The 14076-nt window shown below is 26.3% G+C and overlaps 2 protein-coding genes across 2 annotated transcripts; one reads left to right on the forward strand and one right to left on the reverse strand.

Moving 5' to 3' along the window:
* Positions 1-8548: 8548 nt before the first annotated feature.
* On the reverse strand, positions 8549-9818 carry OCT59_016546 (uncharacterized protein; the record flags this gene model as incomplete). Its single annotated transcript, XM_025324061.1, has 7 exons — positions 8549-8761; positions 8823-8938; positions 9010-9050; positions 9159-9224; positions 9306-9385; positions 9462-9565; positions 9671-9818. 7 exons carry the CDS (start codon positions 9816-9818, stop codon positions 8549-8551), a joined length of 768 nt encoding a protein of 255 aa, XP_025188138.1.
* A 254-nt stretch (positions 9819-10072) lies between these two features.
* On the forward strand, positions 10073-13986 carry OCT59_016547 (uncharacterized protein). Its single transcript, XM_025313108.2, has 6 exons — positions 10073-10606; positions 10929-11132; positions 11434-11687; positions 11875-12351; positions 12454-12570; positions 12647-13986. Exons 2-6 carry the CDS (start codon positions 11001-11003, stop codon positions 12783-12785), a joined length of 1119 nt encoding a protein of 372 aa, XP_025188137.1. The 5' UTR covers positions 10073-10606; positions 10929-11000; the 3' UTR covers positions 12786-13986.
* The last annotated feature ends 90 nt before the right edge of the window (positions 13987-14076 follow it).

A 14076-nucleotide genomic window follows, 5' to 3' on the forward strand; every position in this document is an offset into this window, starting at 1 on the left:
CCAATCCCATAGTATATTTTTCGTGAATCTCAATAAATGAATAGTATATCATTCTACCAAGCTCGAGTAAATAGCTCACACTACTAAGCTCTCACACGAATACATTTCCTTCATCAAATCCAATATGACCGACTTAATCGCATCAGTTGGAGAATATAATTACGAGATTTTTTTTATAAGAAATTCTTTATAAAGTAATCACTTTTGAATTCAACCTTTACATAACTAGAATGATCTAGATGTGAAATTACAAACGAGTTGGTAGGCACATACATAACCTAGTTCTAGAATTTTTAACTGTGAAATTACAAATGAGGGTAGGCACATACATAACCTAGTCTTAGAATTTTAAATGTGAAATTACAAACGAGGGTAGACACATACATAACCCAGTCTAAAAAGAATGATTCATCCGTTACAATTATTATAATTATTTATGGTTGGTCGGCTGGTAATTATTGGCTGTTAATTGTTGGCTGGTTGGTTGCTAATTGTCAATTTAATTGTTAATTTAACTGTCAATTTAACTGTCAATTTAACTGTCAATTTAACTGTCATAATTTAATTGTTAATTTTAATTGTCAATTTAATTGTGTCGATTTATTTGCCCAATTTAATTGCCCAATTGTTAAATTTGCCGCATCTCGTTTATTTACCTGCTAAAATCTCTATAACCAACATTTCATCATATAAGATTTATCGATTTTGACCTTAAAGGTTTAAACCTCTTAATTTTGATAAAAGTGTTTATCCTTTCTCTCACATCATGTACAACATTAATTGATGGAGATGATGACATTTTACCTCAAAATGCAACTAATTTAAACCACGTTGTACGAAAAAAATTATATAATAATAAATAATAAATATTTATGTCTTTTTTAAAAAGAAAAAAAATTCCAAATTAAACCCGATAAATAAATCTTTGGTCTTAAAATTTTTTTTTTTATCATATTTATCATATTTATCATACAAACAAAAAAAAATTACAAAATTACTTTAATTAAAAAAAGATTTGTTTTATTGCTAAAAAAATGTGAAAAAAAATGTGAAAAAAATAAAAAGAAAACTTTTTTGGATTTTTTTATTTTTAATTTATTTTATTTTATTTATCTTATTTTATTTTTATTATTTTTATTATTTTTTTATTATTTTATCTTATTTTATTTTTATAATTTTTATATTATTTTATATTATTTTATTTATTTTATTTTATAATATTTTTATTTATTTTATTTTATTTTATTTTATTTATAATTATAATATTTTTATTTATTTTTTCTTTTTATTTTTTTCTAAACCTAACCTGTCAGAAAACTTAATGCAGTAAAAAAAAAAAAATGCGATAATGCGATGATAATACGATAATACGATAATGATAATGCGATAAATGCGATAAATGCGACAACATGGTTTTACTGCTTTTACAGCTTTTACTGCTTTTTACTGCTTACAAAAATAAATAAATAAATAAATAAATAATAATAATAAAATTTTTTTTTTATAAACCTAACTTGTAAAAAAAAAAAATTTTAATGTAAGTAAATGTAAGTTAAATGTAAGTTATTGTAAGTAAAAAAATGCGATAAACACGTTTTTTTACTTGCTTGATTGCTTGTAAAATAGATTTTTTTTTTTTTAAAAAAAATCTTTTTTTGTAAGAAAAACTTAATCCTAATCTAGTATTATTATTATTCGTTTATGCATTCGAATACCTTTTTTTCGAATGATTTATTTTTACAACTTTTTTGAAAGTAACATATTGAAGTAACATATTGAAGTAACATAAATAAATAAATAAATAAATAAAAAAATTTCACATGTAATAGATGTTGTAAGTTTACTTGTTAAAAAAAAAATCTCACGTAGGAAAAATAATATTCGTTAATCTTTTATTTATTTATTTATAAACAAAAAAAAAAAAAAAAAAAAATGTTTTATTTTTTTAGTTTACAAAAAAAGAAAAAATAAAAAGGGGAAATTTTCTTGATTCTAAAATAGATCTCATTGAAAATATAAATTTTTCTTTTTTGAATTTTTTTGTTGGTTGTTTAAATATTTAAAAAACAAAATGAATTTTAAATATCGGCGGAAATTTTGATCTAAAACTTTTTTTTTTTTTTTTTCGCCCATATCAAAAAAAAACCAATAATAGAATATCAAAACATTAACACAAACACACACAAAAAAAAAAAATAACATTCACACAAAATCATAATAATAAATAATAACACAAGAGTATAACATGAAAAAAAAAGTGGATAAATAAAAATAAATAATAAATAAATAAAAAAATCATTAAAAAAATCAAAAAAATCAAAAAAAAAAAAAAGTTTTGAAACGAAAAAAGAAACCCCCGAAAATCCGTAAAGATTCGGATTAATCATGTATTAACTTTGGTTAATTAGTATTTTGCTTATCAATGTTTATTATTATGTAAGTAACCATAATAAAAATGGTGAAAAAAAAAGAAAATAAAAAATAAAAAATAAAAATAAAAATAATAATTAAGCATAATATTAAACAAATTAATTAAACAAGGAAAATATTAATATTCGTTTAAAAAAATTAATTTTAATATAAACATGATATCATGAAGCAGTAATAGTATTAAAATATGTAAAATGTAAATTTGACTGACAAGAATTATTTATCAAAAACAGATAAATAATAATAATAATATGCGAGTCCTTGTCATGTAAATTATTGACTAACAAAAATTATTTAGATAAATAATGCGAGTCGCATCTCTGCACAAGTTATATTAAATAATAAACTTTATCTTGGCAAACTCAAGTATTCATTAGTCATTAGTAATTTAGTAATTTGGTAATTTGGTTATTTTGTTATTTGGTTATTTTGGTTATTTGGTTATTTGGTTATTTGGTAATATTTCAATTTCTCCTACCGGAATAGGAAATTACAAAAGTGGAGATTGTACGGTATTACTAGTGTGTATTTTTCAAAGTTGATTACAAAGATAACAAAGTAGGTCGTACATATTCTTTTTGTAATGAATTAAAATTCCTTCTGCGTAAAAATTTATTATAAACAATTCAAAACAAAAAATACATTTTTTATTCCTTTACTTTTTTGGATTATTTTTATCATACAACATAAAAATACTTATTAAAACATCATGCAGAAAATCAACCAACAAAAAAACTCCTTGTAAACTTTGTAAAACTTATCGTCGATCTTAATTTAAAAATTTTGCATAAATATAAAAAAAAATTCACTTTTTAGAGATACAATTATGATAAACAATACATTACGTATATTGTATCCGAATGATTGTAATATTTCCGGATTTCAATCAAGTTTTTTTTTTTTCATTTATGTCCATTTCATCCTTTTCCATATTTCTATATACCCAATTTCTTATATCAAACTGTTTCAATTTTTAGAAAGGTATTTTAGAGTTGTAATCGGAAATATAAATGAATGTAATACAAATATAAAATTACGTTACATTAATTATTATGCGTAATGTTTTTTTTTTCAATGCATACTTGATAAGGTTTTATTGAAAATTTATATATATATATATATATTTATTTATTTGCCCCGGGATTTCATATGCACATCTTTGTATACAGTTGCATTTTTGAATGCAGAAAATATTTAAAGAAATTGATATTCAATGCAAGAAAGAAAAATTAAAAACTTGTATTTTAACTTGATTTAATTACAATTTTTCCTGTTATTTTATGTATAAGCATGCTCAATTTGTATCAAACCATCTAGGCTGACTCTTTGTAAAAAAAAATACAAATAGAGGTATATTCAAAATTTTTCTTTTGTTTTCTCCTCTCTGTTTTAGTAAAAGTATCTATTAGTAAAAAAGTATCCGTTTTAGTAAAAAGTATTATTTTCAAAAAAAAAAATACCTTACTTGTTTAATCAATGTTATGTATCACATATAACGTGGCAAAGGAGAGGTAATTGGGAAATTAAAATTATTTTATTAAAATGCAGCCCCATGGTTGGCCCCTGGCATAAACAGTAATATAATAGATTAAAAAAGAACTAGTATATTTTTAAATAAAATGATTACATACTGTATATTGTATATTAGGTCACAAAAAAAAAAATACATACACACACACAAACATCAACAATCAATGAGTCAATCAATAAAACCTTCTTACATTCTATCATCATCATCAATAAATAGTAACACAAAATCGTCGTATCGGTATCTCATTCTCGGATTCGTTACCCGCCTAATTTTTTTATGTTTGATGTTTAACTTGTTTAAGTGTTCATCTACTGCATGCATATTTAAAATTTGCATTGACCCAAAATTGGTATTTTGGCAAATCGACATTGTGGAAAAAAGAGGGGAAAAATATAGGCGTTAAAAAATTATTGCGTAGATTTTACTAAGCTAATTTGTAATGAAAGTTGTATTATTGCATTAGTTGATAAATAGTTAATCAGTGACTACAATCAAATGATTGAGTTTTGATATGCATAAAAGATATGCGAGATATAAAAGATTTTTTTTTTTTTAATTTTTTTTTTTAATTTTTTTTTTTTTTTTTTTGATAGTCCAATTAACAAAGGTAAAGTCAAAAAAAGAGTTAAAAAATAGTATAATGACAATTTATTCGGGAATGGTTTTTTTTTTTTTTTTGAATAATGTTCGGAATAAAATTACATTATGATTTCTTTGGATAAGTGGCGTTAGATGAATTTCCGAGGGGCGTTTTTTTTTTAAGTACAAGTCAAACTTGTTTGACAGATTACATCAATAAATGGTTGGTGCTTTTTTTTCCTTTAAAGAAAAAAAAAAAAATTTTTTTTTTTCATTTTGAATAATCATGACAAAATGTAAAAGCTACATACAGTTTAGTAATTAAGGGGATGATTTTTTTTCGTAATCATAATCATATGTAACTAATCTAATTGTCTTTTGTTTTTTCTTTCTTCCCTTTTTCTTTATCAAAAAGTAAAAATGCAAAACACTTGCATAAATCGAAAAACGCTGCGCCGTGATATTAAACCCAAATTAGATTTTTTTTTTTCTGAATGGTTTTTTTTTTGTTGTTGTTTCATCCTTTTTTCAGTTACCATAAAATAATAGATGTACGTAAACATGTTATGAATGTTTACTTTTTTGATAAAATTTTTCACGGTAGGGGACGTCCGTAAAAAAAAAATGTGCATGCATGCAATGCACGTATGATGCATGCATTCAAAGAAAAATATTTATTATTTATTATATTATTCTTATATTTATTAAATTTTTTTTTTTTTTTTTTTTTACGGGAGCACGGTTTTTTTATTTATTTATTACGAATGATAAAAAAAAAAAAAAAAAATGAATTGTATGTTTATGTTTGGTTTATTATTGTGTTGTGCGTGGGGATTTACATTTGATTGATTTTTTTTTTAAAAAAAAAAAAAAAATTTTAAGTATTGTACTGGTGTACATTGTACAGGTTGTACATAGATACATAAATACATACATACTATGCATTCTGTACATATAACTTCATACAGTTCATACAGTTATAATTTTCCATTTTCCCATGTGTTTATTTTAATTTATTTATTTTAATTTATGTTGTATCATTATTAACATATAAAAATTTTAAATGAAAAAAAAAAAATTTTTTTTTTTGTTTCGGAAAAAGAATTTTAAAATTAAAAAAAGATCAACTATCAAAAATGTCGAAGAGGATGAATAAAAAATAAAAAAAGTATATATACATATATATATATATATATATAATACAATGAATACATTTTTGAATCTTATTTATGTTTCCATTCATTGACGTTAAAAATTAAATTACGTGATTTACTTTAATATAAACAAAAATTTATTTTTTTATTTTTAATTGAATGATTTGTTTCTGATTAATTTTCGAATATTTCGTATTTTTCGTGTGAAAATAACAAGGTAAATGAAAAAAATAATAATGAAAAAAAAGAATAAAATAAATGAGAAAAAAAAATATAATTTAAAATATTGTAATTTAAAATACTGTAATTTTTAGTAATAAAAAAAATGTAGTTTAGTAAAAAAAAGGTAATATTAAATGCAAGAAAAACGCGTGAATCATGTGAAATTTTAAATTTTTTTTAAAATATTTTAAAATAAAAATAAAATATTTTAAATAATTTTTTTTAAAGTTTTTGAAAATTTCGAAAAATTTGAAAAATTTGAAATTTTTTTTTAGGCTAAAAAAAAAATTTATTTATTAAGTTTAGTGAAATTTTTTTTAAAAAATATTTTTCAAATATTTTCAATATTTTCATATGATAACTGTAAATAAAAAATTTTATTGAAATTATATATAAATTCATAATTAGTTTAGTTTTTTTTTTTAAAATGACTTTTTTTAAATGACTTTTTTTAAATGACTTATTTTAAATGACTTATTTTAAATGACTTTATTTTTTTAAAAAATTTTCATAATTCCAATTAATTTTAGTTCCAATTAATTATAACTCCAATTAATTTTAACTCCAATTAATTTTAGTTTCCAGTTAATTTCGATTAGTTCCCAGTTAATTTTAGTTGATTAGTTCCCAATTAGTTCCCAGTAATTTAGTTGATTAGTTCCCAGTTAATACGGTAATTTAGTTTCAATAGTTTTTAATTTCAACAATTTCATAATTTAGTAATTTAGTAATTTAGGTAAATCCATAAATTTAGTGGTGCACGTATACTGTCGTATAGTGATACCATAATAAGTAAATTCATAACATTAATTAAATTAATTAAAATTATAAACTAATTATCATAAAGTAAAAATAAATTATCATAATTAGTAGTTAGTTATATGCAATATGATTTTAATAATATCATTATTTAGATATAAACGTGTTTGTTAGTTATGCAATATGATTGATTTAAATCTATAATAAATAATATTATAATTATTAAGTAATTAGGGGTTATGAATTCAAATCTATAATTAAAAACAAATGAACCAATGAAAAATCAAAATAAATAAAAATAACTACGTAAAACATTTTGAGGGAAGATTCTTTTTAATCTGTTGTATAAATTAAGCGGTTGAATGATGTAATGGTTATAATTGAAAATAAATTAATTGTAAACAAAATGTTCAAATGTTAAATGTTGAAAACATATTAACATATTTACAATCAATTCCATCTATAAGTTCACCGTTATATATTTAAGTTCGTATCACTCATTTTAAATATACACATTTTTTACATGTTTTGTGATCTGATGGGTGTCTTGTATTTGCAAACCCGAGTGGTTAAGTGATGTAATCCAACGCTTATACGCTTGAAAATTAATGATATTTCGTAATCTGTTATGTTGCAAACCCGAATACTTCAGTGATGTTATACGCTTGAAAACTTAGTTCCATGATATTTATTAGTTCATCATGATCTGTTCTGATATTTCTTAGTTCTTCATGATCTGTTATGTTGCAAATCCGAATGATTAAGTGATGTAATCCAACGCTTATACGCTTGAAAATTTCTTTACTTCAACGAATGGTAATCCAACGCTTACACACTTGAAAATTTCTTTACTTCAACGAATGGTTAAGTGATGTTAATCCAACACTTACACGCTTGAAAATTTAGTTCTTGGTTCATCATGATCTGTTCTTTACTTAATGATATTTCTTAGTTCATCATGATCTGTTCTTTACTTAATGATATTTCTTAGTTCATCATGATCTGTTCTTTACTTAATGATATTTCTTAGTTCTTCATGATCTGTTCTTTACTTCAACGAATGGTAATCCAACGCTTACACGCTTGAAAATTTCTTTACTTCAACGAATGGTTAAGTGATGTTAATCCAACACTTACACGCTTGAAAATTTAGTTCAATGATCTCTTAGTTCATAATGATCTGTTCTTTACTTTATGATATTTCTTAGTTCTTCATGATCTGTTCTTTACTTAATGATATTTCTTAGTTCTTCATGATCTGTTCGAATGATTAAATAATACGCTCGAGTCAAAGATATGCAAGATCATCCTAACCTCTTCGATAAAGATGAGTATGTAATCCACCGCCAAAATCTCCAGCACTGCGTCAGTCAAGGTATGGTATTGGTGCGTATACATCAAATTTCATGAAAAGGATCTTTTTTATATTTATCTTGTTATCTTAATCATGTTGTGATTTATTTCCATTCTTTTCGTCTACTTATAAAAACATGTTGCCTAAATACACACTCTCTAAACGCACATTTTTCTAATCGCACATTTTCTAATCGCACATTCTCTAATCGCACATTCTCTAATCACACATTTTCTAATCGCATACTCTAATCGCCATTCTCTAATCGCACATTCTCTAAATATACTCCACTTTAAATTACGTAAATTGTAAATTGTGTATATAGTACAAGTTGTCCGTAAAGAATGAAAATAAATTTAAATAGTTTTATTCTTGAAAATTATAGTGTACTAAACATTTTGTAATATTCAACACTTATAGACAATATTTTAAATTCATGGACTATCAATTAAATACACAAGGCAACATTTGCTAATTTTCTAATTAATTTCAAAAAATGATTAAACATTCTAAGAAGTGTCATTCGGCATTGTTATGCACTTTTATAACATCCTCATGATCATTTAAATTATTCATAAATCTTGTAAACTTTTCCATCAAATCTTTATCATCTTCATTTAATTTAATGGTTGATGTAGGAATGTATCCACTACTCATCCTAATGACTTCATAATTGTACTTTGTTGTTAATTCTTCATATATCACATTAACAGATGGTGAAGGGCATATGATCTAATAGGGGAGAGTTGATCAGACAAAGCAGAAAAATTCCTCAAAAATTAAAAATAATCACCTCTAATGAATCATCATCTAATTCTTGAATATCTTCAACTCCATTAATCTCTATTGCATTATCCATCATTTTATCAAGAGTATCCTGCGTTGATCCATGATTAAACTGAACACTACCTTTTAAACAAGTAAAATTATTATTGTAAGATAAAATTACACTCCAGATGGCTTATATCTGGTAAGGTTACCTCTTTTATTAAACATCCAAGATACGGCTGACATTGATCCTCTGAAAAAAAGTTTTTAAAACCAAATTAAATAATTAAGAATAATTTTATTTTTTAATCAAATATTCTTCTAATCAAATCAATGGTTTTTCAATTGATTCACCTCGTACCCAGCTTTAGCAAAAAAATGTTTTAAATCTTTAACGGTCCTATTTTTATTATCTGTTAAGGTTTCTCTATTATAAAAAATTTAAGAAATTAGGTATCAAAAATCCTTCTTCTGTCTAAAATTTAATTTGGAAAATTTTGTAAATTACATTAAAAATGCTATTCCACCAGGTCCATATCCTTCATAGGTTATGCTCTCGATGCTATCGGCTTTTGTTTGGCCTAATGCCTATTAAAATAATTCGGATAACTTGACACAATTTATCATAAAAAGTATGAACTATTTACTTATAAAATATACAAACCCTTTTAATTGAATTGTCTATATTATCCTTAGGCATATGTGCTTTTTTGGCACTTGCCAATGCGGCAGCTAATCGAACATTTTGTCCGGGATCAGAACCTCCCACTTATCGCGTCGAGTAAAATAATAATCAATTGTATTAATGAAGAAAAATACCATTCATGTATGAGGTTATGGTTTGATGTAAAAAAAAATACTCAAAACACCAACGTTTTACCGCAAGTTGAATTTCCTTCGAAAGTTTTGTAAACAAAATTCCACGTTCAAGATCTTTTACACCCTTCACATGTCTAATTTTACTCCATTTATTATGTCCTGAAAACCTTTTCTGTACATTATTAATGTTGCATACATCCATATTTGAAAACGGTAGAAAAGTTTTATTAGAGCCATATTGCAAAGTTCTCGAAAGAAGGATACGAGTTGTATGAAACATTGATCCAAAAAGGTTGATTAAATTTTGATTGAATTGATTAAATTGATTAAACTGATTAAACTAGTTTTAAAAAACGAAAAAAAAGCTACAGTATATCCTTTTTCATGGGTAGCATCATTTAATTCTGGCTGGCATTATTTAAAAGGAAAAATCAACAATATGTTTATGTAGATCTGCCGTTATCCCTTCACGTCCTTTTTTTCAGGGGTGGCATCATTTAATTCTGGCTGAAAACTATCTACAATCCACATGTTAGATCTGTGAGCGGGGGCCTGTGCAATCGTTCACGTGGTTAACTTTGCCATTTCTGATTGCGGTGTTACATATAAATTGTCGATTGTTCAGCGGTTTTTGTTTTTAAGGACTAAAGTTCCTTTTTTTTTGAACTACTACTAAGCTTTCAACCCTTTTTTTTATCTGTAATCTAGAAATCTAGTGAAATTTCAGGATTATAGATCTTAGTTAAGCTATTAACGAAAAGCCCTTTAAAAGGCTGATAAAAAAGTGTAAGGTCTTCAGGAGCTTTCTTTTGTGGTCTCATTTAATCTGGACAGCACACTACTATTTGTTATTGAGAGTTCATCTAACTTGAATATTGAGTAAAAAGCAATTGATAAGTCAAAGAATCTGAAACAATACAGGTTAACCAAACTATACAAAAAAGCTAAAGAGTAAACGGTAAGGATAAAAAAAAGTAGCGCACTTTAAAGGTACGATTCAGAGATCCAGTCAAAGACATGCTCAAACTTTTGAAACTAGTAGCGCGATAACGTTATGTTGAAGCAAATTTTTTCAAGAAAAAACCGTTTCAATTTTCTTGAAAAAAAAAAATTTTTTGATGTTTATTTTCAATTTTATCGGAGATTTGCACTTTGTTTTGGCATTTTCTTTTCGATGAGAGTTTATACTTAACATTATATAAGGTGTACAAGTCATCTCGAAATCATTATTCCAAGACGTTTTAAAATTACAAAGTTCTCTGACAAATGATAATATTTCCTTCCGGAATTTCAAAATACATATGATACACAGCTTATAGATTTTCTTGAGATTCCATAATCAATTACCTCAATTACCTCGATTGATAAAAAGAGACGATCAATCATGCCAAGTGCGGGTGTCAAAGTTTATGTCGGTCACCTACCGGAACGAGCCAGACCAGAGGATATTAAGGAATGTTTTTCCAAGTATGGCAACGTAGTTAACATGGAACTGAAAGGAAACTACGGATTCATTGTAAGCGTTTCAATGTGGTGATCAGAAATATTTTGACTATCGAATAATAAGCAGATCTACAGCAGACCCAACATGAGATTCATGCGTCCAAAGGATTTTTTAATAATATATTTACTTAATAATTAATATTAAAAATTATATGTATAAGTATACACGAAAATGGTGCTTGTTTGCTGTTATTCTCGTCACGTGAAATCCTTTGGACGCATATCTTATGGCGGGAAGGAGGTTGATTCTACTCATTACATTGACAAAGAATTGCTACTGACATATAACTGCAACATAAAAAATAAATGAAAAGGAATACGAAGAACGTCGTATATGTGAAGAAGCAATTGATTCTCTTAATGGAACCGAATTTCAAGGATCTCAACTTCGTGTAGAATTTGCTCATGGCGAAAGAAACGGAACTTTCAAATATCATAATCATCATCATCATCACCATCACAATAATCATCACCATAGCAACAACAACAACAGAGGAGCAGAAACAAAATCTACCGATACATGTTTTAAATGTGGTCTAGTCGGTCATTGGGCACGAGAGTGTACTAGGTAAGCAACTTTCGTGGTCAGAAGGAGCTAGCAACTTCTATCAAAGGATCAGGAAAAAAAAAAAAAAAAAGTTTTGGCTACATTAGTGCGTTTATAATTAGCTATTACATCAAGTATTGAGAAAACTGCGACCACAGTATCATAGCTTTGAGAAATTCTGATGTCTTAAATAATTGCTATCCTTTAGCAACGCGCGTGAATTTGTTTCTCGAAAACCTGGTAGATATGATGATCGTCGAACCAGTGACAGTTATATTAGGGAGCCATATAGTGCAAGAGACAACCGGGATAAATACATTAGGGATGAAAGATATCCTCCTCCAGCTCTTCCTGAACGTGGTGGATATGATCGTCCTTATGATCGTTATGGAAGAGATCCTCCTGAAATGGAATACAGAAGAGATTATCGTGGTACTTATGATAGACCATATGAGAGAGAAAGAGATAGACCTTATGATCGAAATTATCCTGAAAGAGAGTATGATAGGATTGGTAGAGATAATTATGATCGCAATTATTATACAACTCCAAGAGATGGATATGATCGAGATGGATATGAGAGAAGAGCTTTACCTCCTCCTGATGTCCCATTATATCCTGGTAGAGGTCGAGTTGGCTCTCCACCGCCACCACCACGTCGAGGAAGTTATGAGAGGGGTATTAGGTAAGATATTTGTTTTTATGGCATATATAACATTTTACCCTGTCAGTTTAGGTAATAAAGGGTAATGGAGTATTGAGTAATGAAGGGCTATATGTTACATAGGGATCCACCAATTTCATCTTATCGTGCTCGCTCACCGTTAGCAACTTCTCGTTACCCTGATCCATTAATTGGACCACCTCCATTAAGACCCTCATCTCCTCGTACTGGCATCTATAGGTATGCTTTATTTTATACAAAACTTAAATAAACGATTGTTTAAATGACGATCAAACTTTATTATTTTAATAAATAGGCGACGTTCCATGAGTCCTATAAGGAGTGGAAGAACAAATATTCCTTATTCGGGACGTCAGAGATCACCTAGTCCAGTTTCCAGGCCATTATCGACTAGACGTGGTCCAAGTACTCCAACACCACCACCTAGGCGTTAAGAAGTTGGTCAAGATAGATTGATTAATAGATAATTTCAACATTTTTCTAATTTTGTATGTATATTATTTGGGCAAAGCTGAAGCATCGACATAATATATAGACTAAAACACAATTCCGATCAATGGGCTCATTCGATTAGCACATGCAGTTAAACTCGTACAGCAAGTATGATAGACTGCAATTTTCATCTTTTCTACTTTTTAACCTTTTTTTTTTATTTTATTTACACGTGTTGCAATGAATATCATTAATATTTAAAATATTAAATTTATTGTAACTTATCGCTTAATAATATTTGAAAATATCATTAATTTGAGAAATTTTACTGCTGTTATAAATGGGAAAGGGGAGAACTCTAGATAAAACGCGTTACACATAAATTTTATCCTAATAGGAGTGATACTGCATTGTTATACAAGTGCCTCCCGTTATAATGACATCTCATATTATTGTATAACGACTAAACGACATACCATCCTTCGATATCTCATTATAACAACAATTAGAAAAAATTTATTAATGTCCTGGCGAATATGAAGCTTATGTAACTACTCGTGATCAAGTCCATATGAAGTACCACCTCCAAGAAGTAGATCCTTTAATGAATTATATAAAGGAAGGCTATCAAAGTTAAAAGAAATGTTTTTGAGATTTTGTTGTGATTTAATTATATGACTTAAATTTTCCTCAAGATTTTGTTGTGATTCAATTATATGATTTAAATTTTCCTCAAGATTTTGATACCGATTTATAAATTGGAAATTATCTAATATTTAGTAAGTTTACTATAACTATAATGAAAGTTCACTATAAGCCAAATCTATTATAACGAGCTTCACTATAATGAGCGTTGACTGTATTACTGAAAATTTTTTTCTAATTAATGCAATTAATGCAAAATTTGCTTAATCGTATTTAAAAATAAAATAGCAGATAGACTGTAATTGACGAAATTGAATCTCTATCAAACATTTCTCTTAAACTTGTGTAATTTGTTAGTAATCTCAGTTATATATTTTAAAATTACGACAAATAATTCTATTTTAATAAAACAAATTATTTTAATGTTGCATATAGTAGTAAGAAAGGGATTAGCGTGTGACGAGTGTAAGGACGAAGAGTGCCGTTATAACTTATAACGGAAGGCACTTGTATGGAAAAATCTGATTTGAAATAAACTATTATTTGAATAATTACGGCATTAGAGCTAATTTGATGTTTAACGTAGGATTAATAATAATTCAGTTTGACCAGAAATCCTAAATTATATTTCAATGGTTTTGTGATTTT

Source organism: Rhizophagus irregularis, chromosome 25 (genome assembly GCF_026210795.1).
Source record: "Rhizophagus irregularis chromosome 25, complete sequence".
Taxonomy (NCBI): domain Eukaryota; kingdom Fungi; phylum Glomeromycota; class Glomeromycetes; order Glomerales; family Glomeraceae; genus Rhizophagus; species Rhizophagus irregularis.